The sequence below is a fragment of the Melanerpes formicivorus genome, unplaced genomic scaffold (assembly GCF_026170545.1).
Source record: "Melanerpes formicivorus ecotype bairdi unplaced genomic scaffold, bMelFor1.0.p_v2 SCAF_26, whole genome shotgun sequence".
Classification (NCBI taxonomy): Eukaryota; Metazoa; Chordata; class Aves; order Piciformes; family Picidae; genus Melanerpes; species Melanerpes formicivorus.
Window position 1 is genome coordinate 9,808,372 of NW_027142378.1, and position 23,821 is coordinate 9,832,192.

The 23,821-nt window shown below is 46.8% G+C and overlaps 1 protein-coding gene across 3 annotated transcripts in view; it reads left to right on the forward strand.

Moving 5' to 3' along the window:
• The first annotated feature begins 276 nt into the window (after positions 1 to 276).
• The window catches only part of STUM (stum, mechanosensory transduction mediator homolog), a 54,110-nt gene continuing 30,565 nt past the window's right edge, over positions 277 to 23,821 (forward strand). For all 3 annotated transcript variants that reach the window (XM_068153588.1, XM_068153587.1, XM_068153586.1), the window contains exon 1: positions 277 to 511. In XM_068153588.1, coding sequence (XP_068009689.1) covers positions 325 to 511 — 187 coding nt within the window. In that variant the 5' untranslated portion in view covers positions 277 to 324. The remainder of the gene's footprint in view (positions 512 to 23,821) is intronic.

A 23,821-nucleotide genomic window follows, 5' to 3' on the forward strand; every position in this document is an offset into this window, starting at 1 on the left:
GGGTTGGACCCGACGATCTTGAAGGTCTTTTCTACATTTTCTAAACGATTCTGCGAAGCGGTGGGAGGCGGCGCCTCCCTCAGGCATCTCTCCGCGGGGTACGCTGAGGAAGGAGGCCCCAGCAGGGTGGCCTGAGGAGGGTTAGGGCGAACGGCGCCCGGCGGGGCGGAAACAGCAACGACGGCGGCGGCAGGAGGGGAGGGGTCCGCGAAGCGGGGGGGGGGGCACGCAGGCGGGAGCGCGCGGCGGCGGGAGCGCGCAGCGGCGGCAGTTGGAGCCCGCCGGGGCACCGCCAGCGTTGGGCGTGCTGCGCCGTGCCCGGCCATGGATCCTTTGCCCAAAGACGGCGAGAGCGCGGCAGCCGGGGAGCCCAGCCGGGGCGCTGCCCCTTCCAGCGGGGTGGTGGTGCAGGTTCGGGAGAAGAAGGGTCCCCTGCGCGCCGCCATCCCCTACATGCCGTTCCCCGTGGCTGTCATCTGCCTTTTCCTCAACACCTTCGTGCCGGGGCTGGGTAAGGAGCCGAAACAGCCCCGGGCGCGCGGGAGGGTGCAACCGGGGCTAGGGCTTGCGCTGCTGGCCCCCACCTGCCGTCCGCCACCTACTGCTCCTTGACCGAGGGCGGTACGCGTCTGTGCGGGGTCGCCCGGGGAGCTGGACCCCGCCACGGCCGCAAGATTCCCCGACGGCGCCGCGGCGGGGAAGGGAGGGAGGGAGGGAGCGAGATCGCTTCTCCGCCCCGGCGAAAAGTTTTGCGGCGGCGGTGGCGGTCGCCGGCGCTGCAGGGTCCCCGAGGGAGCGGCTTGGGCGAACTGCCTTGGGCCAGCGGCCGGCCAGCCCTCAGGGCATCAGTGGATCGGGAGCAGGCGGTGCGGGCTCCGCCGCGGCCGCTGCGCTTCCCGGGAGCGGCGACGAGAGGAGCGGACGCGTTTTCCTCGGGCAGCAGGCAGGCACCGATAACCGGGGCGAGGGGCACTCGGCTGGCCCCGCTGCGAGCCCCGCAGGGCTTCGCTGTGTGACTCAGCGAGGCCGGGCTCCAACCCGTCCGTTCCCTTCAGGCGGAGCGTGGCTGGGAACCGTGTGGTTTAAGGGGGAGAGCTTCAGCTGTCAGGGCTCTTGCGAGCGGTAATTTTAGTACGAGCGTCAAAGCGCAGTGACTACATCCCTCACCAGCAAAGCCCAGCGCTCAGAGCCCGTCTGGCCGAGTTTCCTAAGGGGACTCCCGAAAAATGTTGGTCCTGTACCATTACTCTTTAAGAAATCTATGCCTGGAGAAACTGGGGAATCACAGTTGCTCGGTATGAAGTCCTTAGTGAATGACTCGGGAAGAGCATCCCTAAACCGTGGCTGTAATCTCTTCTGTATCTCCCTTTCATAGAATAATAGAATTGTTCCAGTTGGAAAAGACCTTTTAGATCACTAAGTCCAAACACTGGAACTGACACCACTGTAGCCATTAAACCATATCATCAAATGCCACATCCACAGGTTTCTTGAACAGCTCCAGGGATGGTGACTCCACCACCTCCCTGGGCAGCCTGTTCCAATGCCTGACCACTGTTGCAGGAAAGAAATTTCTCCTAATATCCAACCTAAACCTCCCCGGTACAATTTTAGGTCATTTCCCTTTTGTCTTACCACTTGCTACTAGAGAGACAAGACCAACCCCTACCTCACTACAACCTTCTTTCCTCCTTTTTTAATTAGGAAATACTTGCTTACTGCAACTAGAGCATAGTTTGCACACTGCAGAGGCACCTGGAACACAAGGCTGCATACAAGCATTCTAGCTGCAGGCAAAACAAACACGTTTAAAAAAACCACCAACCCTCAGTAGTCCAAAAAACACCAAACCCCAGTAGTCCATACCTTGAGCCTTCTGCACTCAATTCCTGGCCACCACTTCTGCTACTACAGCCACTGTGAAGCCTTTCTTGTGTGAGGAGAGGGTCTCTCACCTTGGCTTGCTTATAAAGATCTTCAACCCTGCCCCTGATTGCTTCATATGTTTCAGGTGACTTAATTCTTGAATTAATCTCAGGGTTGTTCTGATTAAAACATGACCTAAGCCTGAGTGGCATACTGTCTGCAACATCTACAAGCCTTTGCTATTCCACTCTTTGTTCCACAAGAAAACTTCCACCTTTTGAAACACCTCTGAATTTTCCTGTGGAAAGAATGGCTTTGGTGTTAGCATTCCACATGTGTGCTCAGGTGTGCTGTTTGCACAGCCCCTTGAAGAACCTGGAATGATGAATCAAAAAGAAACTATCCTGTTGAATGCTTTTGTGGGGCTTTAGGTTACTGTTACTTAACACTTTTTTCTCCCCACCACTGTCTTCAGAGAGAGGTGTTCAAAGGCAGAGCTTTCAAAGTGAATGTAGTTTCCATTGGTGTTGAAGACACTACATCTTCACTGTAGATGTTCAAGAAAAGACAGAGTTAACATGCCCTTTTCCTCCCTTGGATGATCTTAACCCTTCACACTGTGCTGCTTTTCAAAGTACACTGGAAAACCCCCAGTCTTCTCCCTTCATCCTAGGAAGATAGATCGTCATAAGCTATCCTCATGCCAGAATTGGACTGAGGTATAGCTGTCTGTCTGGAGCTCTTCTCTGGCTGCTGCTGCTAGGATGCTGGAGGCAACCACTGGTGTGTGCCTTTCCTCACAGGGAAGATGTCAGTAAGGGAGAACAGCAGAGGGAGGACAGCAGAGAGCACTCCCTTTCTGCAGGCAAGTGGATAGGGCTTGCAGTCCATGCTGGTTTGAAAGCTGGAGTGTTGAATCTGGACTTGCAGCCACATTGGTGACATTATCACTGACTGGCTGGACCAGCCCCAAATGGTTTCAATTCTATTTTTGGCTTCCTTTTTTTTTTAACAGGCAAAGATTTTTATTTGTTTAAATTTTATTTCAAAACTTGGTTTAGCAAAGATTTGTACTTCTTTTAGAGGCTTGTTTTCTATTCAGGGTGCTGATTTCAATGATACTTTCTTCTCAGGTAGTGATAGGACTAGGGGGAATGGAATGAAGCTGGAGGTGGGGAGCTTCAGGCTAGATGTGAGGAGGAAGTTCTTCCCCATGAGAGTGGTGAAGCCCTGGAATGGGTTGTCCAGGGAGGTGGTCAAGGCCTCGTCCCTGGGGATGTTTAAGACCAGCCTGGATGAGGCTCTGGCCAGCCTGATCTAGTGTGGGGTGTCCCTGCCCATGGCAGGGGGATTGGAACTAGATGATCCTTGTGGTCCCTTCCAACCCTGAATGATACTATTCTATTCTATACTATTCTTTTCTACACCACTGTCCCTCCCAACCTTCTGTTGCAAAAGTGGCAAAGCAAACAGCAAACAAATCCTTCCATGTGGCCAAAAGCACTGCTTCAGAGATGTACCCCAAACTCTGTCTGCTGAGCACACAGAAAGAGAGATTGGCCATTGGAATGGGCTGCCCAGGGAGGTGGTGGAGTCACCATCACTGGAGGTGTTTAGGAAGAGACTGGATGAGACACTCAGTGCCATGGTTTAGTGGCTCAGATGGTGTTGGGCGATAGGTTGGACTTGATGATTTCGAAGGTCTTTTCCAACCTGGTTCATTCTGTATTCTGACTTAGTCCCTCTGTAAACAAACCATGCTGTAAATTCAGCTGCTAACATCCTCTGCATTTTGAGAGAAAATTCACTCCCAGATAATATGCTCTACTGAAATACAGCTGTTTACAATCTCAGCCACCTCCTGTTGTAGCTCACGTAGCCCACACACAAGGGGAAGACAGGAGGAAACAAACCTACTGGTGGGGATAGTCAGGGTGGAAAGAGAGCTCGGGTCACAGTCACACTTCAACCATCCTGATGAACACTTGTAAAAGGAATAAGATTTGCAGTGGTGTGAAATACTCACAAAAGAAATAATATTTGCAATGGTGTGAGGTGTTCACAAAGGAAATAATACTTGCAGTGCTGTGAAGCATTCACATTTACAGTGCGAATCTCTGCCCAGCGAAGTAAATGGTTATATGGCCCTGCTCTGGCAGGAGGGTTGCACTTGGTGATCTCTGGCGGTCCCTTTCAACCCCTAACATCCTGTGAGCCTGTGAAATGGCAAAATTCCCATCTGAGTTCTGTAGTCCAGATTTATAACATGTTAAAATGGTGTCCCACAGGCTTGCTGTGTGTTTTGCCTGCTTAGCTGGAGAGTGGGACTGTGTTGAAGCAGTAATGGAAGCTCTCTGCTTCTCAGTCCCTGAATTCATTCCTCGTCTGTTTTGCACATTATTTGTTATTCATCTGTAGACTCTGCAGTGGAATTGCAATGAAGGGTCAGTAGCCACCAGATTAGACAATCAAATGGGCAACACTGACTAAACCAAGTGATCCACTGGAAACCACTGCATTTGAGGTGTTTATTAGAGCCCAGTAGCTCAAACCAGGGATGTCCAAATTGAAGCAGTGCTCCCATTCAGGCTACCACATACTCAGACAGTTCCTCAGCAGCTGAAAGCCTCTGTGTTGCTTTACTCAACGTATCTTTAAGTCATCTATGAGGGTAAAAGCTGAGAGTCTTAAGCATCCAGTTCACTTTGCCTTTCTGCTGTTTATGTTTTGCAGTAGTACTCTATTTGGACAGGAGAAGTAACACTTTCTCTTTGTTTATAGTCAGTTTGGTTTGTTGGTTGGTTGGTTGGGGTTTTTCAGTTGGTTAATTGTCAGGGTTTTACGTAGTAACCCAGGACTGCAGGGTTTCAGCTGCATTGTAAACTGGGGTTTAGTTACTCTTTGCCTATATGGTACAAAAAAACTCCCAGGAAAACTTCCATACCCAGGGGCTATGATAACTTTTGCCTTGCCAAAACTTGAGATTCAGACCCAATACAAGATTAAAAAAAACTGAATTAGTCTGTCTGCCTGTAATCAGTTTTGTAGAACAGCCTTCAAATTACACACTGTTTCCATTCACTTTGATGCCTAGAGAAAAGAAGGCTCCAGAGAGACCTTATGCAGCCTTCCAGTACCTGAAGGAGGCCTGCAAGAAAGCTGAGGAGGGACTTTTTACAAGGGCTTGTTGTGATAGGACGAGGGGGAATGGATTAAAGCTTAAGGAGAGGAGATTTAGCCTGGAGATTAGGAAGAAATTCTTTACAGTGAGGGTGGTGAGACACTGCAACAGGTTGCCCAGGGAGGTTGTGGGTTCCCCCTCCCTGGAATTGTTCAAGGCCAGGTTGGATGACACTTTAAGCAACTTAATCCAGTGGAAGGTGTGGGGTTGGAACTAGATGGTCTTTAAAGTCCCTTCCAACCCAAACCATTCTATGCATCTAAGAATCTATAGACACAACCACTGGGAGATGTTATGGATCAGGATTTTCCATGATCCAGGGTGATCTTCCTCATCTGCATCTGACAGGGCTGAGCTATAATGAAGGTGTCCTTAGCTCAGGTTCATAAGAGGAGCCGATAGCATGAAAGGAGAAGAAAGTGTCAGTGTTCTCAGTGAGGGCTGTAGCAAAAGCCATCATGCTGTTAGTTACTAGCCTTTCAGTTCTACCACAGGCACCCTGTGCCATAGACACTACAACCTCTCGTTTGGATTAGGGCTTCTGATGGCACCAGTAGCACTGAAATAGGCTGGGCAGTGACTGACTTGAAAAAGACTTGGGCATTGCTGGTGGATAAGCTCAACATGAGCCAGCAGTGTGCACTGGCAGCCCAGAAAGCTAATCACATCCTGGGCTGCATCAAGAGAAGTGTAGCCAGCAGGGCCAGGGAGGTGATTCTTCCCCTCTGTTCCACTCTGGTGAGACCCCACCTGGAGTACCACATCCAGTTCTGGAGCCTCTATTACAGGAAGGATCTGGAGGTGCTGGAAGGTGTCCAGAGAAGGACCACAAGGATGAGCAGACGGCTGGAGCTGCTCTCCTATGAGGGCAGACTGAGGGAGTTGGGGCTGTTCAGTCTGGAGAAGAGAAGGCTCCAAGGAGACCTTATTGTGGCCTTCCAGGAAAGCTGGGGAGGGACTTTTGAGGGTGTCAGGGAGTGATAGGACTGGGGGAAATGGCAAAAAAACTAGAAATGGGTAGATTCAGATTGGATGTTAGGTAGTTCTTCCCCATGAGGGTGGTGAGACACTGGCACAGGTTGCCCAGGGAGGTGGTAGAAGCCTCATCACTGGAGGTGTTTGCAGCCAGGCTGGATGTGGCTGTGAGCAACCTGCTGTGGTGTGAGGTGTCCCTGCCTATGGCAGTGGGGTTGGAACTGGATGATCCTTGAGGTCCCTTCCAACCCTGACAATTCTATGATTCTGGAGCAGACTTGGGGCCAAACCATGCCATGATGAGCTCTGGAGAACAGAAGAGGCTGGCAGCAGCAGAGGTAAACGGGGCTGTCCCCTCCCGTTTTCAGTTCCCGCAGGAATGAGCAGTGTGTACCTCCAGCCGGTACGTGCTGCAGATGGCAGCTGAGAGAAGGGGCTGGCCATGCCCTTTAGCTGGCAGACTGTGTTCCCTTGGAGCTGCTGTGTGCCAGTCAGCGTGGGAGACGATCTGGCTCCCTGTCATCCCCTGAGCCGATAGATGGGAATCTTGCCCTCTTCCCTACCCGTTTTTCCTTCCCTCGACATCACGTGTGTGGGAGGGGGGGGAAACGAAGGGGGAGAAAATGAGGGAAATGTGAGAAGTGAGTGGAAGTATCTGAAAGTATGAGGTATTCTCCAAGACTAATCCCTCCTGGCAGCAAGGGGGTGGGCTTTTGGATCACATCCTGAAACATGCACGTCTACTATTTTTATGCAGGGAATAACTGAAAGCTGTAAGATAAAGACAGCGCAGGATGGGAGAGGAGCCACCCATGTGCCATGAAGTAGCCCGTGGGGATCACGAGTGACAGCTTCTCACAGGCAGCTAGGGAAAGGAAGGAGGATTCTCAGCCCACTAAACTTCTTTTCCTTCCCCGGTGTACAGCTCTCCTGTTCCTGGGTGTGTCAGCTCCCTATCACGAGTCTTCTGCCATCTGTTTGTTCTGCTTCAGTTTTGATAGATTTCAAAGGCTAGCCCCTCAGCTGTGTAAAAATGGCTCAATGGGTGGAAGCCATGCATCTGCAGAAAGCTCTCAGGAGAGGCTACAGCTCTCTTCAGCAGAATGAGCTCTCCAGAGACAGAGAGAGAGGAAAAGGTGAAAGTTGCAGGACTGAGATCTGCACGGCGTCGTCAATACCCGGGCTGTTATGGTTGATGGAACGGTAAATAGCTGTCTCAAGCAACCATCCATCACCTTCATTATTGAAACTAAACACTTGCAAAGGAAAAAACAAAATCCTGCTCTTCTCTACAATAGGACAAATGCTGCAGAGAAGAAGTTGGGGCTTTCAGACATTGGAATCTCAGACTTGCTTTGGCATTTATGATCCTTTTCAATAGTTTTTTTATTGTGTGTCCCCCCCCCCCAGACATGCAAATCAGTGAAGCTGAGTGATTCATTGATTCACAAGGTCATTAGTGCAAAACCAAAGGCTTTTTTTTCAAGTGTTTGTGTGAATTTGTGAACTTTACTGCTGGAACTCTTTAGCCTTGAGCCTGTGATGTATAAACCACTGGTGTTCTGCAGAAACAAGCTCTTCGTTCATGAGAGCATCATGAAACAAACCAAAGCTGTTGTCAGTAGACTTCACTCTCTTGGGGTTCTTTATTGTAATTATTGGAGAGCAGCCCTGTGGAGAAGGACCTGGTGATCCATGGGTCAGCAATGTGCCCTTGTGGCCAAGAAGGCCAATGGGATCCTGGGCTGCATTAAGAGGAGTGTGTCCAACAGATTGAGGGAGGTTCTCCACCCCCTCTCTTCTGCCCTGGTGAGACCTCACCTGGAATATTGCATCCAGTTCTGGGAACTCCAGTTCAGGAGGGACAGGGATCTGCTGGAGAGAGTCCAATGGAGGGCTATAGGGATGATTAAGGGACTGGAGCACTGCCTCATGAGGAAAGGCTGAAAGACCTGGGGCTGGTTAGTCTAGACAGGAAATTAAGAGGGTATCTAATGAATGTATAGAAATAGCTGAGGGCTGGGTGTCAAGAAGGAAGGGACAGCCTTTGCTCACTTGCACCCTGGGATAGGACAAGGGGCAATGGATATAAACTACAGCACAGGAGGTTCCACCTCAACATAAGGAGGAACTGCTTTATTGAGGGTCACAGAGCACTGGAGGAGGCTGCCCAGAGAGGTTGTGGAGGCTCCGGAGGAGACTTTCAAGGCCTGACTGGATGCATTCCTGTTCAACCTGCACTACATTATTTGGTTATATGGTCCTGCTCTGGCAGGGAGTTGGACTCTATGATCTCCAGAGGCTCCTTCCAACCTCTAACATGCTGTGATCCTGCCTCTGCTTCTGCAAGGTGGAAGAGACCTATGCTAAAAATGCGTGCTGCCAGGTTACTGCTCCATTGCTGGCAGCAGTGGTATCAGCTGTGCTACTGACGTTGGTCATGGTGAGTTAAAGTTGGGCACAAAATCTACTGAATGTGCAGATCTCTACTCCTGCAGGTCCTGCTCTCATCAGTGTGGAGAAAGCCATTGCTATGTATTTTTTGGGGTATTTATTTAACAGAGATTTAAGTGAGAAATTGAAATCTTACATAACTCACTTGGCTGCTCACATGGAGAAGTTACTCAGCAATCTTGCCAGCACAGGGTAGTCGGGAATATTTTTGTGCCTGGACCATCTAGAATGACAAAGAACCTTGGAAAACACAGAAACACAGAGGTGGTTCATGGACAATTTGTGGTCAGAATAAATACCAAATTACTTCACATTTGTAGCTCCTCAGCTGAGACAACTCCAGCCTAAGTATCTGATCAGAGAAATTAATAATAAATAATTAGGATTTTACCTCTGCTGTGGGATCTGCCATGGCCCCTCAGTTTTAATCCAGTGTCCAGTGGCATGTCCTGCTTTTATTTTAGCAAGGGAGCTGCCTAGGGCTTTGTGGCTGTATTCTATTAGCCCATACTTGCCCAAATATTTAGTACATTCTTCTTCTTCCTCCCTTGCCTGCACACTGAATCCCTTCCTTGAGTTTATCGACTTAAGCCATAATGGTCACATGCATAGATGCCTTCTCACTCCTCATCCTCCCATGGCCCTTGCTTTACAAACAGCTATGGGCCTGCAGAACAGAACCACAGCAACACCTTGTCCTTTACTCCAGCCTCTGTCACAGTCCAAACATTTAGAGCTGTTTATGTCCTTTGGTCAGTTTTTGCTCTTCACTCCTTTTAGTTGCTAGAAGTCAGCTGTTGAGCTCTGCTTGTGTTTATAACAACTTTTTGGTTCATTTCCCTGTCAAGCTGTGTGCTAACCTAATGCTGCTGCCTTTGGATTGCTGTCAGCGCCAGACCAACTTACATGCAAACAGGTTCCTCTCTCCTCCCTCATGCCTTCTGTTTCCATCAAAATAGAAGACAAAAGAAGGGGCCAGTGACATTCTTGTTCTCTGCTGTCGTAAGCAGCCCTGTGGTGGTACTCATTACTTAGTGAACATCTAAGGCAGGGAAGGCTTTGCTCAGCCCCTTGCAGTCTCGTTTTATCATGTAATGCAGCTTGGACAGATGTACTCGAAGAGTGAAGGTGGGAGCAGACAGCAGAGAAGAGCTGTTAAATGGCCAAGTAAATCAACTGAATTTTAAGGAGTCTGGAAAGCAGTTCCAGGCGAAGGGTGCGATGTGGAGAAAAACAGAGAATGGAGCCCAGAAGGAGAAAGTACATTCACAGAGATTCAGTGAGAAGGACAAAGAACTGGAGCTTCTTGCAGCAAGAAAGGCAAGGAGTGAAAGGATTGGGAGACAAATAACTTGGATAAGGAAAGTGCTTTTGATGGGTGAATTTAGGCTAGTCTGGATTGCAGCATGGAGGTGATTTTTTCCCCTGCTTTGGGTCAATGGGTGTTGGGAGAGATTTACAGACTCAGAAAACACCACTTCCTGCAGCAGCTCACTACCATTTTACCTCTGTTGCACCCTAAAAGGAGCATCAAAAGTTTGTGGAGCTGTTAAGCATAGTCAAGGGAGGAGTAGGAAGCAGAAACCAGGTTACTCAGGCTCCTTCTTACACATCTAATCAGGCACAGCACCCTGAAGTCGAACACACCTGCAGGTGGCAGCAGTTGGCACAAAGCAGAAAGGTGAAGTCTAGAATCTGTACAGGGATGAATTTTGTGGAGAACCAAGTGATTGGGTAGTAGAGGGATTCCAAAATAATCCCTTGACTGGAGTTTGCAGCTAATTTATGCAAAGCTTCATTCAGAGGTAGCTTGGAAAGAAGAAAAAGGAAAGGAGCTCTGTTCTTGTTTCCTGTGAGACAAAGTCAGTGTGACAGAGCATTTTTTTCTTCTCTTTGGACTTGTCTTCATTGTAGAACTTTAAAGTTGTAAAGATATACATCTGCAGCACTATAGTGGATGCATATGGACTTGGCTGTAGCACTGTGCAAACATGCTGGTCAATAAAGATAGAACAGAAGAGGCTATTTCAGTTGGAAAGGACCTACATTGATTATCTAGTCCAACTTCCTGGCCGCTTTAGAGCTGACCAACAGTTAAAGCACATTAAGGGCATTGACCTGATGTCTCAAACACTGAAGGCTTGAGGCATCAACCACCTCCAAGAAGCCTATTGCAGCATTTGACAACCTTCTTGGAAGTGTTTCATAATCATAGAATCACAGAATGGTCTGGGTTAGAAGGGACCTCTGAAGGTGATCTAGCCCAACCCCCTCTGCAGTCAGCAGGGACATCCTCAACTAGATCAGGTTGCCCAGAGCACTGTCAAGCCCCACTTTGAATATCTCTGGGGATGAGGCCCCAAGCACCTCTCTGGGAAACCTGTTCTAGTGTTCCACTATGCTCATGGTAAAAAGAACCTGTTCCTAAAATCCAGTCTAAATCTGTTCTTCTCCAGCTTAAAACCACTGCCCCTCATGCTTTCACTGCAGGCCATCATACAGTCTCTCACTGCCCTTATCTTTAATATGAGGTGACAGAGCAAGAGAAAATGGCCTAAAATTGTGCCAGGAGAATTTTAGGTTGGGTCTCAGGAGACATTTCTTTCATGCAAGAGCAGTCAGGCATTGGAACAGGCTGCCCAGGGAGGTGGTGGAATCACCATCCCTGGAACCATTCAAGAAATGTGTGGGCATGGCACTTGCTTAATGGGACGTGTTTTAATGGCCATGGCGGTCTTGAATTGACGATTGAACTAGGTGATCTCAGAGGTCTTCTCCAACCCAAGATGCTAAAATGAGAGAGGAAAGTTTGTGTTTAGTGAGCTTGCTTTGAAGTTTCCAGAAGTGTGAAACCTGGCTTTCTCTGGTTCTGCTGAAGACTGGGAGTTTTTTCATTAAGTGAAGGTGTTCATCCTTCTTCCTCTTTCTGCTCTTCCCAAGGTTTTGGAGCACATATGGTATCCAGGAGCCCCCAGATGAAAATATTGTAAGAGCCTGAGGAAAAATCAGGTGCCATTCTACCCAGGCATGCTTCACTTGTTAATTTCTGATGTTATTAAACTTAGCAAGTTTCACTGTGTGTAGTGTCAAGGAAAAAAATAAGTAAGTAGAGCTTGAATATTTGATTTCAAATACACATCTCCTCAGATTGTTTCCCCTCTGTCTTACCACTTGAAAGCTGCTCTCTCCTTCCTCCAGCAATGGAGACCTTATTATAATGACAGTTCAAAGCTCAGTTGTTCCATTCCAAGGGGGTTACAGGCCAAACAATTTCCAACTGCTTGACAGCCCCTCAAAAGGTCTAGCAATATAATCACGACTCTCATAGTATTTGTTGTTCCCTTGGAGCCCTATCCCCTGAGGCTTTTGATTAGATGAGAATCTCTGCTTTCTAAAATAGAACAAGAGTTTAACTTTAATGGCTTGGGAGCAGGACTTGAAGATAAGCAATAGAAAGTGTAAAGGAGGGTGATGTGGGGAAGAAAGATTGAATTGTGTTGTAAAAAAAACAACATCATCTTAGTTTTGGATATCCTGATTCATGATCAGCCCTGGATGATGGCAATATTCTGCTGAGCTTTTAAATAAGTAAATAAACCATTACTGACTGCAACACTGCCATAAATAAGTTGAAACACCATTGCAACACTGCCAGCCTAGACAAAACCAGGGATGGTCATGTCTTTGAGCATATGATCATGAACTACCCACACTAATAAACCTAAATGAGGTGGTTGATGGAAAACTGATTGGCAATATTATACTCAGCTTTTAAATAAACAAGCAACCAAGCAAATAAATAAACAAACCATTACTGACTACTTTACAACACTGCCAGCCTAGACATAACCATGGATGGTCATGGCTTTGAGCATATGATCATGAACTACCCACACTAATAAACCTAAATGAGATGGTTGATGGAAAACTGATTGGGAATACACTATCTTTAATTAAAGGTTCTGCTATAAGCATACCCACAGGACACATGGAGAGAACTTGACAGCAGAAAGAGTGAGTGTAGCCAGGAGAGGAACTCTTGGAAACAAAAAATCATGTTTGCTGCAGGGGTTTGACCTGTACCACATTTCTAACTTCAGTAAATGATAATAGATAGAATATAATAAACCAGGTTGGAAAAGACCTTTAAGATCATCACATCCAACCCATCAACCAATCCAACCCACCTGTGCAGGGGACCAAGGCTGCCACCTCTAGGAATATGAATTTAGGTACATCACAGAGCATCATCCAGCATCTCACCAGCATGTCATTTATCCAAGAGAAACTCTCAGTGTATCACAAGTGTTCATAGAATCATTAGACCTTCAAGCCTAAGCCCTCTAGCCAACACCATTAAACAATGTCCCAAAGTGCCACATCCACAGGTTTCTTGAATGCCTCCAGGGATGGTGACTCCACCACCTCCCTGGGCAGCCTGTTCCAATGCCTGAACACTCTTGCAGGGAAGACATTTCTCCTAATATCCAATCTAGACTTCCCCGGTGCAACTTGATGCCATTTCCCATTGCCCTGTTCTTCCTCAGGTGCAGGACTTTATAAATAAGAATGCTGGTTTAGAATCAAGTGTTGCCACTTTTTTAGCCAAGTGTTATAAGCACCTTGAAGAGCTGAGATTTTAATGAAGATTAATTAGGTTATAATGAGCCATTGTTAGAAGTTTACTGTGTTACAAAGTTGAGTCATATTGCTTACATGAAAATATTTTACCTGAAACCAATAAGCCCAGTGAGCACATCAGTAATTCTGTCCAAGCTGAAGCATTTCTGCTGATTTAAGTTTAAATGATGCATTTCTGTTACATGTTGAGGTTGTTCAGTCTGGAGGAGAGAAGGCTGAGGGGGAAGACCTCATTGCTGTCTACAACTCCCTGAAAGGAGGTTGGAGGGGGGCTGCTGTTGGTCTCTTCTCCCAAGGCCAGGCTGGATGTGGCTGTGAGCAACCTGCTGTAGTGTGAGGTGTCCCTGCCTGTGGCAGGGGGTTGGAACTAGATGATCCTTGAGGTCCCTTCCAAGCCTGAGAATTCTATGATTCTGTAAGTAACTAGTGATAGGATGAGAGGGAATGGGCTTAAGTCATGCCAGGAGAGGATTAGGTTGGACATTAGGAAAGAATTTGTTTACTGAGAGAGTTGTGAGATGTTGGAACAGGCTGCCCAGGGAGTGGTAGAGTCAACATCCCTGGAGGTATTCAAGAAGCATGGATAGTTGGTGCTTCAGCACATAGCTTAGTGGTCAGGGTAGCTGAGTTACAGCTAGACATGATGATCTTAGGAGGTCTTTTCCAGCCTTAGTGATTCTGTGTGGTAACAGATCTGTGAGGTGAGATCTTGGCTCTCAATGAGCCAAGGAGTCCATGTGTTGTGCCTGGGGTTTAAGTGCATTCATAAAGGCATGGATCTGAGATTTCATAAATGGGTTGTGTTAATTTGCTATTTTTATAAAAACACTTGCAAGACCTCCTCAGTTGCCATGACAATTTTATTTCCATAAACATGACTTTTCCTCTGTGTGAATATCCAACATTGCATTTGTTAAGCTGTGCTGGGGAAAGGAGATGGCAACTTGGCACCATAGAAATGACTACAGGGAGAGGCCCATGCAGGCAGAGCTCTTTCCCTGGTAGTGGTCAGGACTAGGTTCCTTATAGTAAGGCAAAATAAGCTCTTGAATGAAGGTTTATGTACTTACCACAGAATCACAGAACACTAGGAGATGGAAGGGACCTCTGGAGATCATCAGGTCCAACCCCCCTGCCAGAGCAGGATCACCTAGAGTAAGTCACACAGGAACACATCCAGGCAGGTCTTGAACGTCTTCAGAGAAGGACACTCCAAAACCTCTCTGGGGAGCTTGTTCCAGTGCTCTGTCACCCTCACAATGAAACACCTTGTCCTTAAGTTCACCTCCTCTGCTCCAGCTTGCATCCACTGCCCCTTGTCCTGTCATTGGACATCACTGAGCAGAGCCTGGCTCCATCTCCTGACACTGCCCTTCACATCTTTATAAACATGAATGAGGTCACTTCTCAGCCTCCTCCAAGCTGAAGAGCCTCAGCTCCCTCAGCCTTTCTTCATGAGGGAGATGTTCCACTCCCTTAATCATCTTTGTGGTTCTGCACAGGACTCTTTCAAGCAGTTCCCTACTTACATTCCCTGTAAGACTTTTTTTTTTCCCCTCCATGTCTTCTTGCAAACACTGTTTTGGAGTCAGGAAGCCTCATGTTTCCTCTCCACTGAAAATAAGAATGTGAAGACTAAGTCCTAGCTAAAAGTAGAGATGGAAGTCCTTGGATCTACACACATAAAGCAGCCCTAAGGACATACAATTACTCATTGCCTACTCTGCAAGTTGCTGTCCTAGTGGGAGAGCTTCACAGAGGATTTAGGACCAGTCACAAATATGCAAGGTGTAGCCAGAAGAAAATTCCTTTCTGGCCATGGGCTTGGCCCGATTAGTGGCTACAGTGGTGTTAGGCTGATGATTGGACTTCATGATCTTAGAGGTCTTTTCCAACTAAAACAATTCTGTGATTCAAGATGAGGGTGCCAATCTCTTTTTGGTGGTGCCCAGTAACAGGGTAAGGAATAAGGAGTATAAGCTGGAACATAACATGAAGAAAAACCTCTGTACTGTGAGGGTGATGGAGCCCTGGATCAAGCTCCCCAGAGAGGTTATAGAGTCTCCTTCTCTGGAGACTTTGAAGACCTGTCTGGATACATCCCCATGTGACCTGCCCTGGGTGATCCTGCTTTGGCAGGGAGGTTGGACTCAATGATCCCTGGAGATCCCTTCCAACCCTCACCACTGTATGATTCTGTCTTTGTAACACAATTGTAATAAATCAGACCTGTTTCCATGCTCATCTGCCCCAGACTGATCATCAACTGATCCATTGAAAGAGCAAGTTGGTGTTGGTGTAGTTAGACATTTTAATTAGTGCAGATTCTCTGGACTGGGCCATTAAATGAAGTCTCTTCATCCATTTAATTGTGAAAGCACTGCCAAATCTTCATGTGGGCATTGCAAGGATGATAAGTGTTCTTTGCTGCATGTCTCTGCTCTTTAGCTCTGCACCTGACAAATTGATCAATGCCAGGGAAGGCTTAGCAGGGGGTTTAGGAAACAAATACTACACTAAAAAAAACACACAACCAAACCAGTATTTTAGACTCAACACCACAAGATTCTTTTTTCCTCCTACTGAAATTTCATTGTGGCTATAGAGAGCTGGTGGGATGGTGTCATGGAAAAGAGAGGAAAGAGCACAGGAACTACTATCAGTGGCAGCTGTAAGTATAAAAATGCTATCTCTTAAAAGCCAGAAGGTAATTTTATACCTTGACTTGCACTTGAGTACTTATTTCACTCAGTCTTCTGCTCCTCCCACACAGCCCACAAAAACCAACATTGAAATAGATTCTCCTCACAGTCCTTTGAAGCTGATTCTCTGAGGTGATCTAATTTTCATCTTGTTTATGTTGGTCAGTTGTACCTAGTGACCTTTTTGTGCCTTGAGAGCTATCCCCTTACATCATACACTGCCAGAGAAGGCATGTTTTGCAAAAGGAAAGATACCTAAGTGATCTCTGTGCCCTGCAGAAGAGGACTTGGGGGTATTGGTGGATGAGATGCTGGACACAAGCTGACAATGCACACTTGCAGCCCAGAAAGCCAGTTGCATTGTGGACTGCAATCAAGGGTAGCATGGGCAGCAGGTTGAGAGAAGGGATTCTGCTGCTCTGGGGAGTCCTCACCTGGACCTGGAGTACAGTGTCCAGCTCTGGTGCTCCCAACACAAGAAGGACATGGACCTGCTCCAGCAGGTCCAGAGGAGCACCACAAAGATGATCAAAGGGCTGGAGCACCTCTGCTGTGAAGACAGACTGAGAGAATTAGGGATGTTCAACTTGAGGAAGAGAAGGCTCTAGGAGACCTTATAGCTGCATTTCAAGATCTGAAGGGGACCTACAGGAAGGCTGTGGAGGGACTGTTTAGAAGGGCTTGTGGTGATAGGATGAGGGGCAATGGTATTAAACTGGAGCAGGGAGATTCAGGTTGGACATAAAGAGGAAGTTCTTCATGATGAGTGGTGAAATCCTGAAACAGGTTGCCCAGAGATGTGGTTGAGGCCCCATCCTTAGTGGCATCCAAGGTCAAACTTCATGGGTCCCTGAGCAATCTGATCTAGTTGGAGATGTTCCTGCTCACTGCAGGAGGATTGGACAAGATGACCTTTGAAGATCCTTTCAAACCCAATGCATGCTATGATTCTAAATGACTTGAGACCTTATTCTCGTCATGGGCACTTGAGACCTTATTCTCGTCATGGGCACTTGAGTCTTCACACAAGTCTACAATTTGCTGGTGTGAGGAGTGCAGAATTAGGTAGACTAAACAGTCCCAGTTGCCTCAGCTGCTCTTTAATAGACTCATTCTCTAGGCCCTTCACCAGCTTAGTTGCCCTTCTTTGCATCTGCTGCAGCATCTCAGTGTCTTCCTTGTATTGAGGGGCCCAAAACTGAACACAGTGCTCAAGATGTGGCCTCACCAGTGCCGAGCAAAGAGGGACTATCACTTCCCTACTGCTGGACACACTGATGCTGAGACAAGCCAGAACGGCACTGGCTTTTTTTGCCACCTGAGCACACTGCTTGCTCATATTCAGCCACTTGTCCATCCTGTTATCTGCTTTGTGCCTGTGAAAGCTACACACTGTTCTTGTGCACACAGTGGGGCACCTCAGCTTGTTTGAGGTAATATCTGGCAAAAACCCCAAACCAAACAAAACCCCAAAGCCAAGCAAGCACAGGTGCACCCTTGAGTTGAAAGAACACCAATTTGTACTCTGCTCAGTATTAACAGATAGGTGCAGTAAGTAGGCTCCACTATATTTCTTCTTGTTTACACCACAATTATGTGCAATTGGCCTTGCTGTGGCCTTAAGATGTTCTAGTTTAAAACATATTATTTATACAAACTGTGTAGGTAACCCTGGCACTGTACAGACAATGGAAAGAGAATGGGTCCTGTCCCAGGAGACTGTGATGTAAACATAACCCTAAGAGTTAGATCAGAGTTAAAAGAAGACTTAATAAAACCCACACAATGCAGTGTAATGAAAAGGAAAATATTTCCTTGAGTTGTGTGTTTAAAGGCAGAGTTTTAAAGGCGCAGTTGGGACTCGTTTCTTAGCAACAGGGCTCATCTGAGCCATGCAAACACTGTCATGTTGGAAAAAAGATACCCTCAAGAAGCAGCAAGACAACATGAAAGGAGCTAGAAACATCAAACTTGGATGTCTTCCTGCTGTTGCAGAAGTATTTCATCAGTATTGGAAAGCCTTCAGGCAAAGACCGAGGTCATTTTGATAAACTGGAACGATCAGAAGACAGAAATCATCTTTACTTCTCCTTCTCAACAGGGAAGAATGGCAAAAATACTTAGAGATGCATGCAGTGGCATTAAAGGGATACCATAAACCATAGGTTAGGTCCTGTCTTCCATCTTTGTGGCTATATCCTACACTGAGGACATAGGAGTCCTGCAGAATGAAGTTCTCTCTCTGTTGTGCCATGTATTGCATCCAGTAAGAGATGTTTCAGAGGAATGAATCTGTAAGGGAGTTGAATGCAATAACTTGCCTGTAGCAAAGCTCCTCCTAAAGCAGTTGATTACCTAGCTGATCCTGCTAACAAATCACCCCCTCCTTTGGTGTATTTAATCAAAAGAGCTTAATGGCAAATGTTCTTTTTATTGGACATGGTAGATGAGATTCATCTACCTGTGCATCTCAGTTGGGAGCCATTATAATCTGTGGGGAGGAATTAAGCACTACCAGTGTTTGACTCATCCTCATCTCTTCCCTAAAATAGGTTAAGTGAATCACACTCTCTGGGGGCCACCATCTCTCTTTTTGTTTAATTAATTTTTTTACTGCAAAGGGTAGCTGCCTCAGATTGAGACACCTCACTTACAGATAGCTGAAGTTAGGTCAGATGAGAGCTACTCATTCACTGGTTTGCAAAACAAGGCATTTGCTTTACGAGTTTCAAAACACATCATACACTGACCACACAACTTGCTGACTCTCTTCCTGTCCTTACAGGAACTCATAAGTAAGGCTGACCTCCATACTGTTTCCTAATGGCTACCACATCTGATCACCATAAAGAAGTGCCTCCTGATGGTGAGGTGGAGCCTCCTGTGTTCCAGCTTACAGCAGTTTTTTTCTTGTCCTATTACTGGGCACCACTAAAGAGAGACTTTCACCTTGACATCCACCCCTCAGATATGTATAGGCATTAGTAAGAGCCTCTTAGTCTTCTGAAGACTAAACAGCCCCAGGCCTCTCAGTCTTTCTTCATAGGAGAGATGTTCAAGACTTCAGCCACTGGCAGGACTCTGCACTTGGCCTTACTGACCTTTTCAGAAAATAAAAATGCCACAAGAGTGATTTACCCTTTGTAAAATCCTAATGAGAACAGAGACATTTGTTAATTACTGAAAGAAACTGGGGCTGCAACAGGTTGCTTTGGTGTCACACAGATCCTTAATCAAGGGTAGTGTAGCTGTGTTATATACAGATAACAACAGCTGTTCAGATGCTCAACAGATGCTCCAAAAGGAAAGTCTTAAGAGTGGAAAGCATTTGATATGGTGTCTGAAGGAGAACTCTGGATGGAGAGTAGGCTAGAGAGATTTGAGTGAGTGCAAGGAAAGAAAAACATGGAATTTTATATATTTAGGGTGCATTCTGAATGCATGGCATTAGATGTATAATTCTCCTACTTTTATCTTCACTTGCAAGCCTGATTGATGGAAAGGTGGCGGTTGGCAGTGTCAGTGAAAAACATTCATTATGCAATGGAGTTTGACTTTGCTGTCTTCAAGTTAAGAAAAGAGGATGTTCAAGCTGAGATACCAGAGACTGGGCAGAACAGGAGAAATGTACTAAAGAGATGCAGGAGTTTGAGTCACTGACATGGAGATGAGATTCATGTGCCATCTCCATGTTGGGATTTGCTTTACCAGCCTCACATAGGACAGTGGCCATATAATCCTAGAATGGTTTGGAAGGGACCTTAAAGATGACCTGGTTCCAGCTGCCCTCACCATGGGCAGGGACACCTTCTGCTACACCAGGTTGCTCAAGGCCCAGTCCAACCAGGCCTTCATCACTTCCAGAGAGGGGACATCAACAACCTCTCTGGGCAACCTGTTCCAGTTTCTCACCACCCTCACTGGAAAGAATTTCTTCCTAATCTCCAGTCTAAATCTCCCCTCTTCCAGCTTCAATGCATTCCCTCTCCTCCTATCACTAGAAACTGTTCTAAAAAGTCCCTCCCCAGCTTTCTTGTAGGTCCCCTTCAGGTACTGGAAGGCTTCTATGTTTGCCACAGCCTGTTCAGATTATTTAAAAGAACTCTTGCTGCTGTTTGCACTGCTGAATTGCTGCCAAGATCAGGTTAGACCAAATGAGCCAAATTAATCCCGAGTGTAACTCTGCAGCAGTCAATGGATTTAGATCAGAGAGGAACCTGGGCCCAATATAGATGTATTTTTTTGGCAGTAGGAAAAGAGCACTGACACAGGAAAGAGTAAAGGTTAAATGGATGTTCCCTCAGCTGAGATTACCTCTCAAGAAGTGTTTTCCCTCTACATCTACCTCTATTTGACAAGCAGATGTGTTCCTCTGCTTTCCCTGCTGCAGAGACCTGTGCCACAGGAGCCATACAAGGTACACATAGCAGTTCTCAGTGGGCTGGGTGTTGTAGAGATTTTTGAGCTGCTCCAGAGACCTACAGGCTCTTGAGAGACAGTACATAACAGCAGTTCCCAAGAAGATATGGCAAGAGTAGCTTTGGGGATATCAAGAACTCCAACATAAGCTCTTGGGGACAGGGAGAATCTTCTGGGGTTCATACATTAGGAGATGCTGGTCCTGACTGGCATAGAATTATTTCAGTTGGAAAAGACTTCTGAAATCATCAAGTCCAACAGTCAGCCTAAGACCACCATGGCCACTAAAAACCATGTCCCAAAGTGCCACATCCCCAGGCTTCTTGAACAGCTCCAGGGATGATGACTCCACCACCTCCCTGAGCAGCCTGTTCCAGTGCCCTGACCACTCTTGCAGGAAAGAAATTTTTAGCCTAAACCTCCCTTGGCACAGGCAGGTAGCAAACATGAATTCCCTTTCATCTGCAGGACTAGAGGCCTGTGTGGAGAACACCATGGAAAACTAAGTATCATGAATTCCAGTTTGCCAGACTGGAAGACACACAGAAGCAGAGAAACAATATCTTTGTTTAGGCTGGCAAGTCTTATGTTGCAATGCCAGGGTTGGTGCCCTGCTCCCATTCTGACAGCTTCTCCATACAGCAGGACAGTACATTGAGAAGTCTGAATCTCATCTCAGCTGCACCCTTTAACATTTAGAGAGGTGCTTCCAGCAGACTTGCAGAGGAGAGTTGAACCATTTTACCATTGTCCCTAACCTTATTGTAACCTATTCAACAGGAGAACTCTGGGAAAAAAAAAAAGAATGTCAGGCAGGACAAAACTGTGAAACTTGACAGTTTCTCTTTGTAGAGCACTTGCTCTGGTACATCTCATTCCACAGAAAATCTTCTCTAACCTCTGAAGAATGGTGCTCTTGAATCATTGCAGAACAGATGTATTACTCCTGGTAGTTTGCTTAGAATAATGATGTGCTATAATTTGATGTTGGGCACTTGGCTCTTTGTGGTCTCCAAACAAATGCATTGGCATTTTTAGCTAATGCTGACTAATAGGTAGACAGAAGATACTGGGAAATTACTTGGTGAAGGGGAAAAGCTGTCCTGTAATGGAGATAAAAGTGTAAATCAGATGCTACTCCCTGCTAATTGGGAACACAAGGACTCTGAGGTGCACAGATCAAAAGAGGGAGCAAAAACAGAAATGGGTAGATTCAGATTGTCTTCCTAACATCCATTCTTCCCCATGAGGGTGGTGAGAGACTGGAACAGGTTGCTCAGGGAGGTGGTAGAAGCCTTATCCCTGGAGGATTTTAAGGCCAGGCTGGATGTGGCTCTCTGAGCAACCTGATATAGAGTGATGTGTCCCTGCCCATGGCAGAGGGGTTGGAACCAGATGATCCTTGAAGTCCTTTCCAACCCTGACAATTCTATGATTCTGTGTCCAGATGAAAAGACCACACAGAAAATCCTACACTTGCATGACTCTGCAGGGGCCCAGGCATTGCTGGACACATCTTGGCTGGCCAAGTGGCATTAGCTTTGTGGTTACCCCAGTTCCTGAAAGGACTTAGTACCTGTCTGTGTTTCTAATCTGCTCAACTAAGCTGTGGCGTTTCCCTTAGTTTTGCTTTCACTCTAAAGAACTATACCTAGATGATTTTACCCAAGTTGACACTATTAATCCTAGAATTGTCAGGGTTGGAAGGGACCTCAAGGATCATCTAATTCCAACCCCCCTGCCATAGGCAGGGACACCTCACACTACATCAGACTGCTCACAGCCACATTCAGCCTGACTGTAAAAACCTCCAGAGATGAGGCTTCCACCACCTCCCTGGGCAACCTGTGCCAGTGTCTCACCACCCTCATGGGGAAGAGCTTCTTCCTAACATCCATTCTGAATCTACCAATTTCTAGTTTTGCTCCATTCCCCCTAGTCCTACCACTATCTGACATCCTGAGAAGTCCTTCCCCAGCCTTTCTTGTAGGTCCCCTTAAGGTACTGGAAGGCCACTATAAGGTCTCCCGGAGACTGAATAGCCCCAACTCAGAATCAGCCAGGTGGAAGAGACCTCCAAGAGGCCTTCCTCCAAATGGGTTAAGCTAGAGCAAGTTGCTCAGTTGACCACAAAGACACAGGATACCTGCCGATGCAGATAGAGTGCAGGAGGCTCTGTCACCTCCACATGTTCTCCACCCTAATAAGAAATCTTCCTTTTAGAAAGCCCTGCTAGATGGGCTGAATTCATTTCTCTTGGCTGGTGCTCGTGTTCACAGAAACTAGTCATGGGCCTGCTCTATTTATGGAGCCTGCACTGGGGTGATGTCAGGCACGTGGTATCACAGCTCATTTCTCCGCTGCCAACACAAACTTGCTTTTGTTGGTCTGCCTCAGGTCCTTCCATGGGGAGCCAAAGAGGCCCTGAAAGACTCCAGATCTTCTCCTCATCTTCCCCACAGGAGCAAGACTGTAGACAGGAGGTCATGTGCAGAGGCTCACTCTGGCTATGTGCTTCACCTCTACAATTACAGCTCTTGCTCTTCTCACTGAAAACAGTGTGGGTTGGCTGCAGCCCAGCTCCATGTGGATCCTTGTTCTCCACATCCCACACCGCTCATCTACAGAATTGGTCATGTTTGAAGCTGCTGTTCAGGGATGTTAAGTGTGGGAAATTTCAGTTTAAATGGATACAAATTAAGCTGCAAAAAAAAAGTGTCCCCAGTGGTTTTGCTGAATAAGACAAGACAGGATGGTGTCCTCCATTAAGTAAGCTATTATGAAATGAGAGTCTGAATCACCTGAAGATACTAAAGCCGAACTTAGTATTTAAAGCATCATCTCCTAAGTATTTCAGATGTTATGAGTAAACTAGCAGCTTTGCAGTGGCTTTTACTAGGTATAGTGCTTTACTTTTCATCCAAGTATAGTCCTGTTGTGAAAACTGGCTTTTAAAAGCGAGGTCTCATCTTGCTTTCACTTAGAGTAGCACTGAATGAAGCAACAGAGATGCTAGGTGCATGAAAGGTGGTAAACTGAGCTGAGCCCCACCCTCTTGACATCTACCCTTTAGACACTGATAAGCATTGATAAGATCCCCTGTCAGTCCTCTCTTTTCCAAATTAAACAGCACCAGGTCTCTCAGCCTCTCTGCCTGAGAAGCTTGGGTTCCCTTATCTTTGTGGCTCTCTGCTGGACTCTGTCCAGCAATTCCCCATCCCTCTTGAACTGGGGAGCCCAGAACTGGGCACAATGCTCCCAAGTGTGGCCTCACCACAGCAGAATAGAGGTGGAGGAGAACCTCCCTCGACCTGCTGGCCACACTCTTCTTAACACACCCCAGAATAGTATTGGCCTTCTTCACCACGGGAGCACATTGCTGGCTCATGGTGAACTTGTTGTCTACCAGGACCTCCAGGTCCTTCTCCACAGAGCTGCTTTCCAGCAGGCCAACCCTTAGCCTGTACTGGTAAATCTTGTAATGCTGGAGTACCACTGAAAGTTATAGCTTCAGAATGATTTAGCAAGTGGCTGTAACATCAGGACTGAGTTCCAGTCTCCCCAGTCACATTCCAGACTGCCC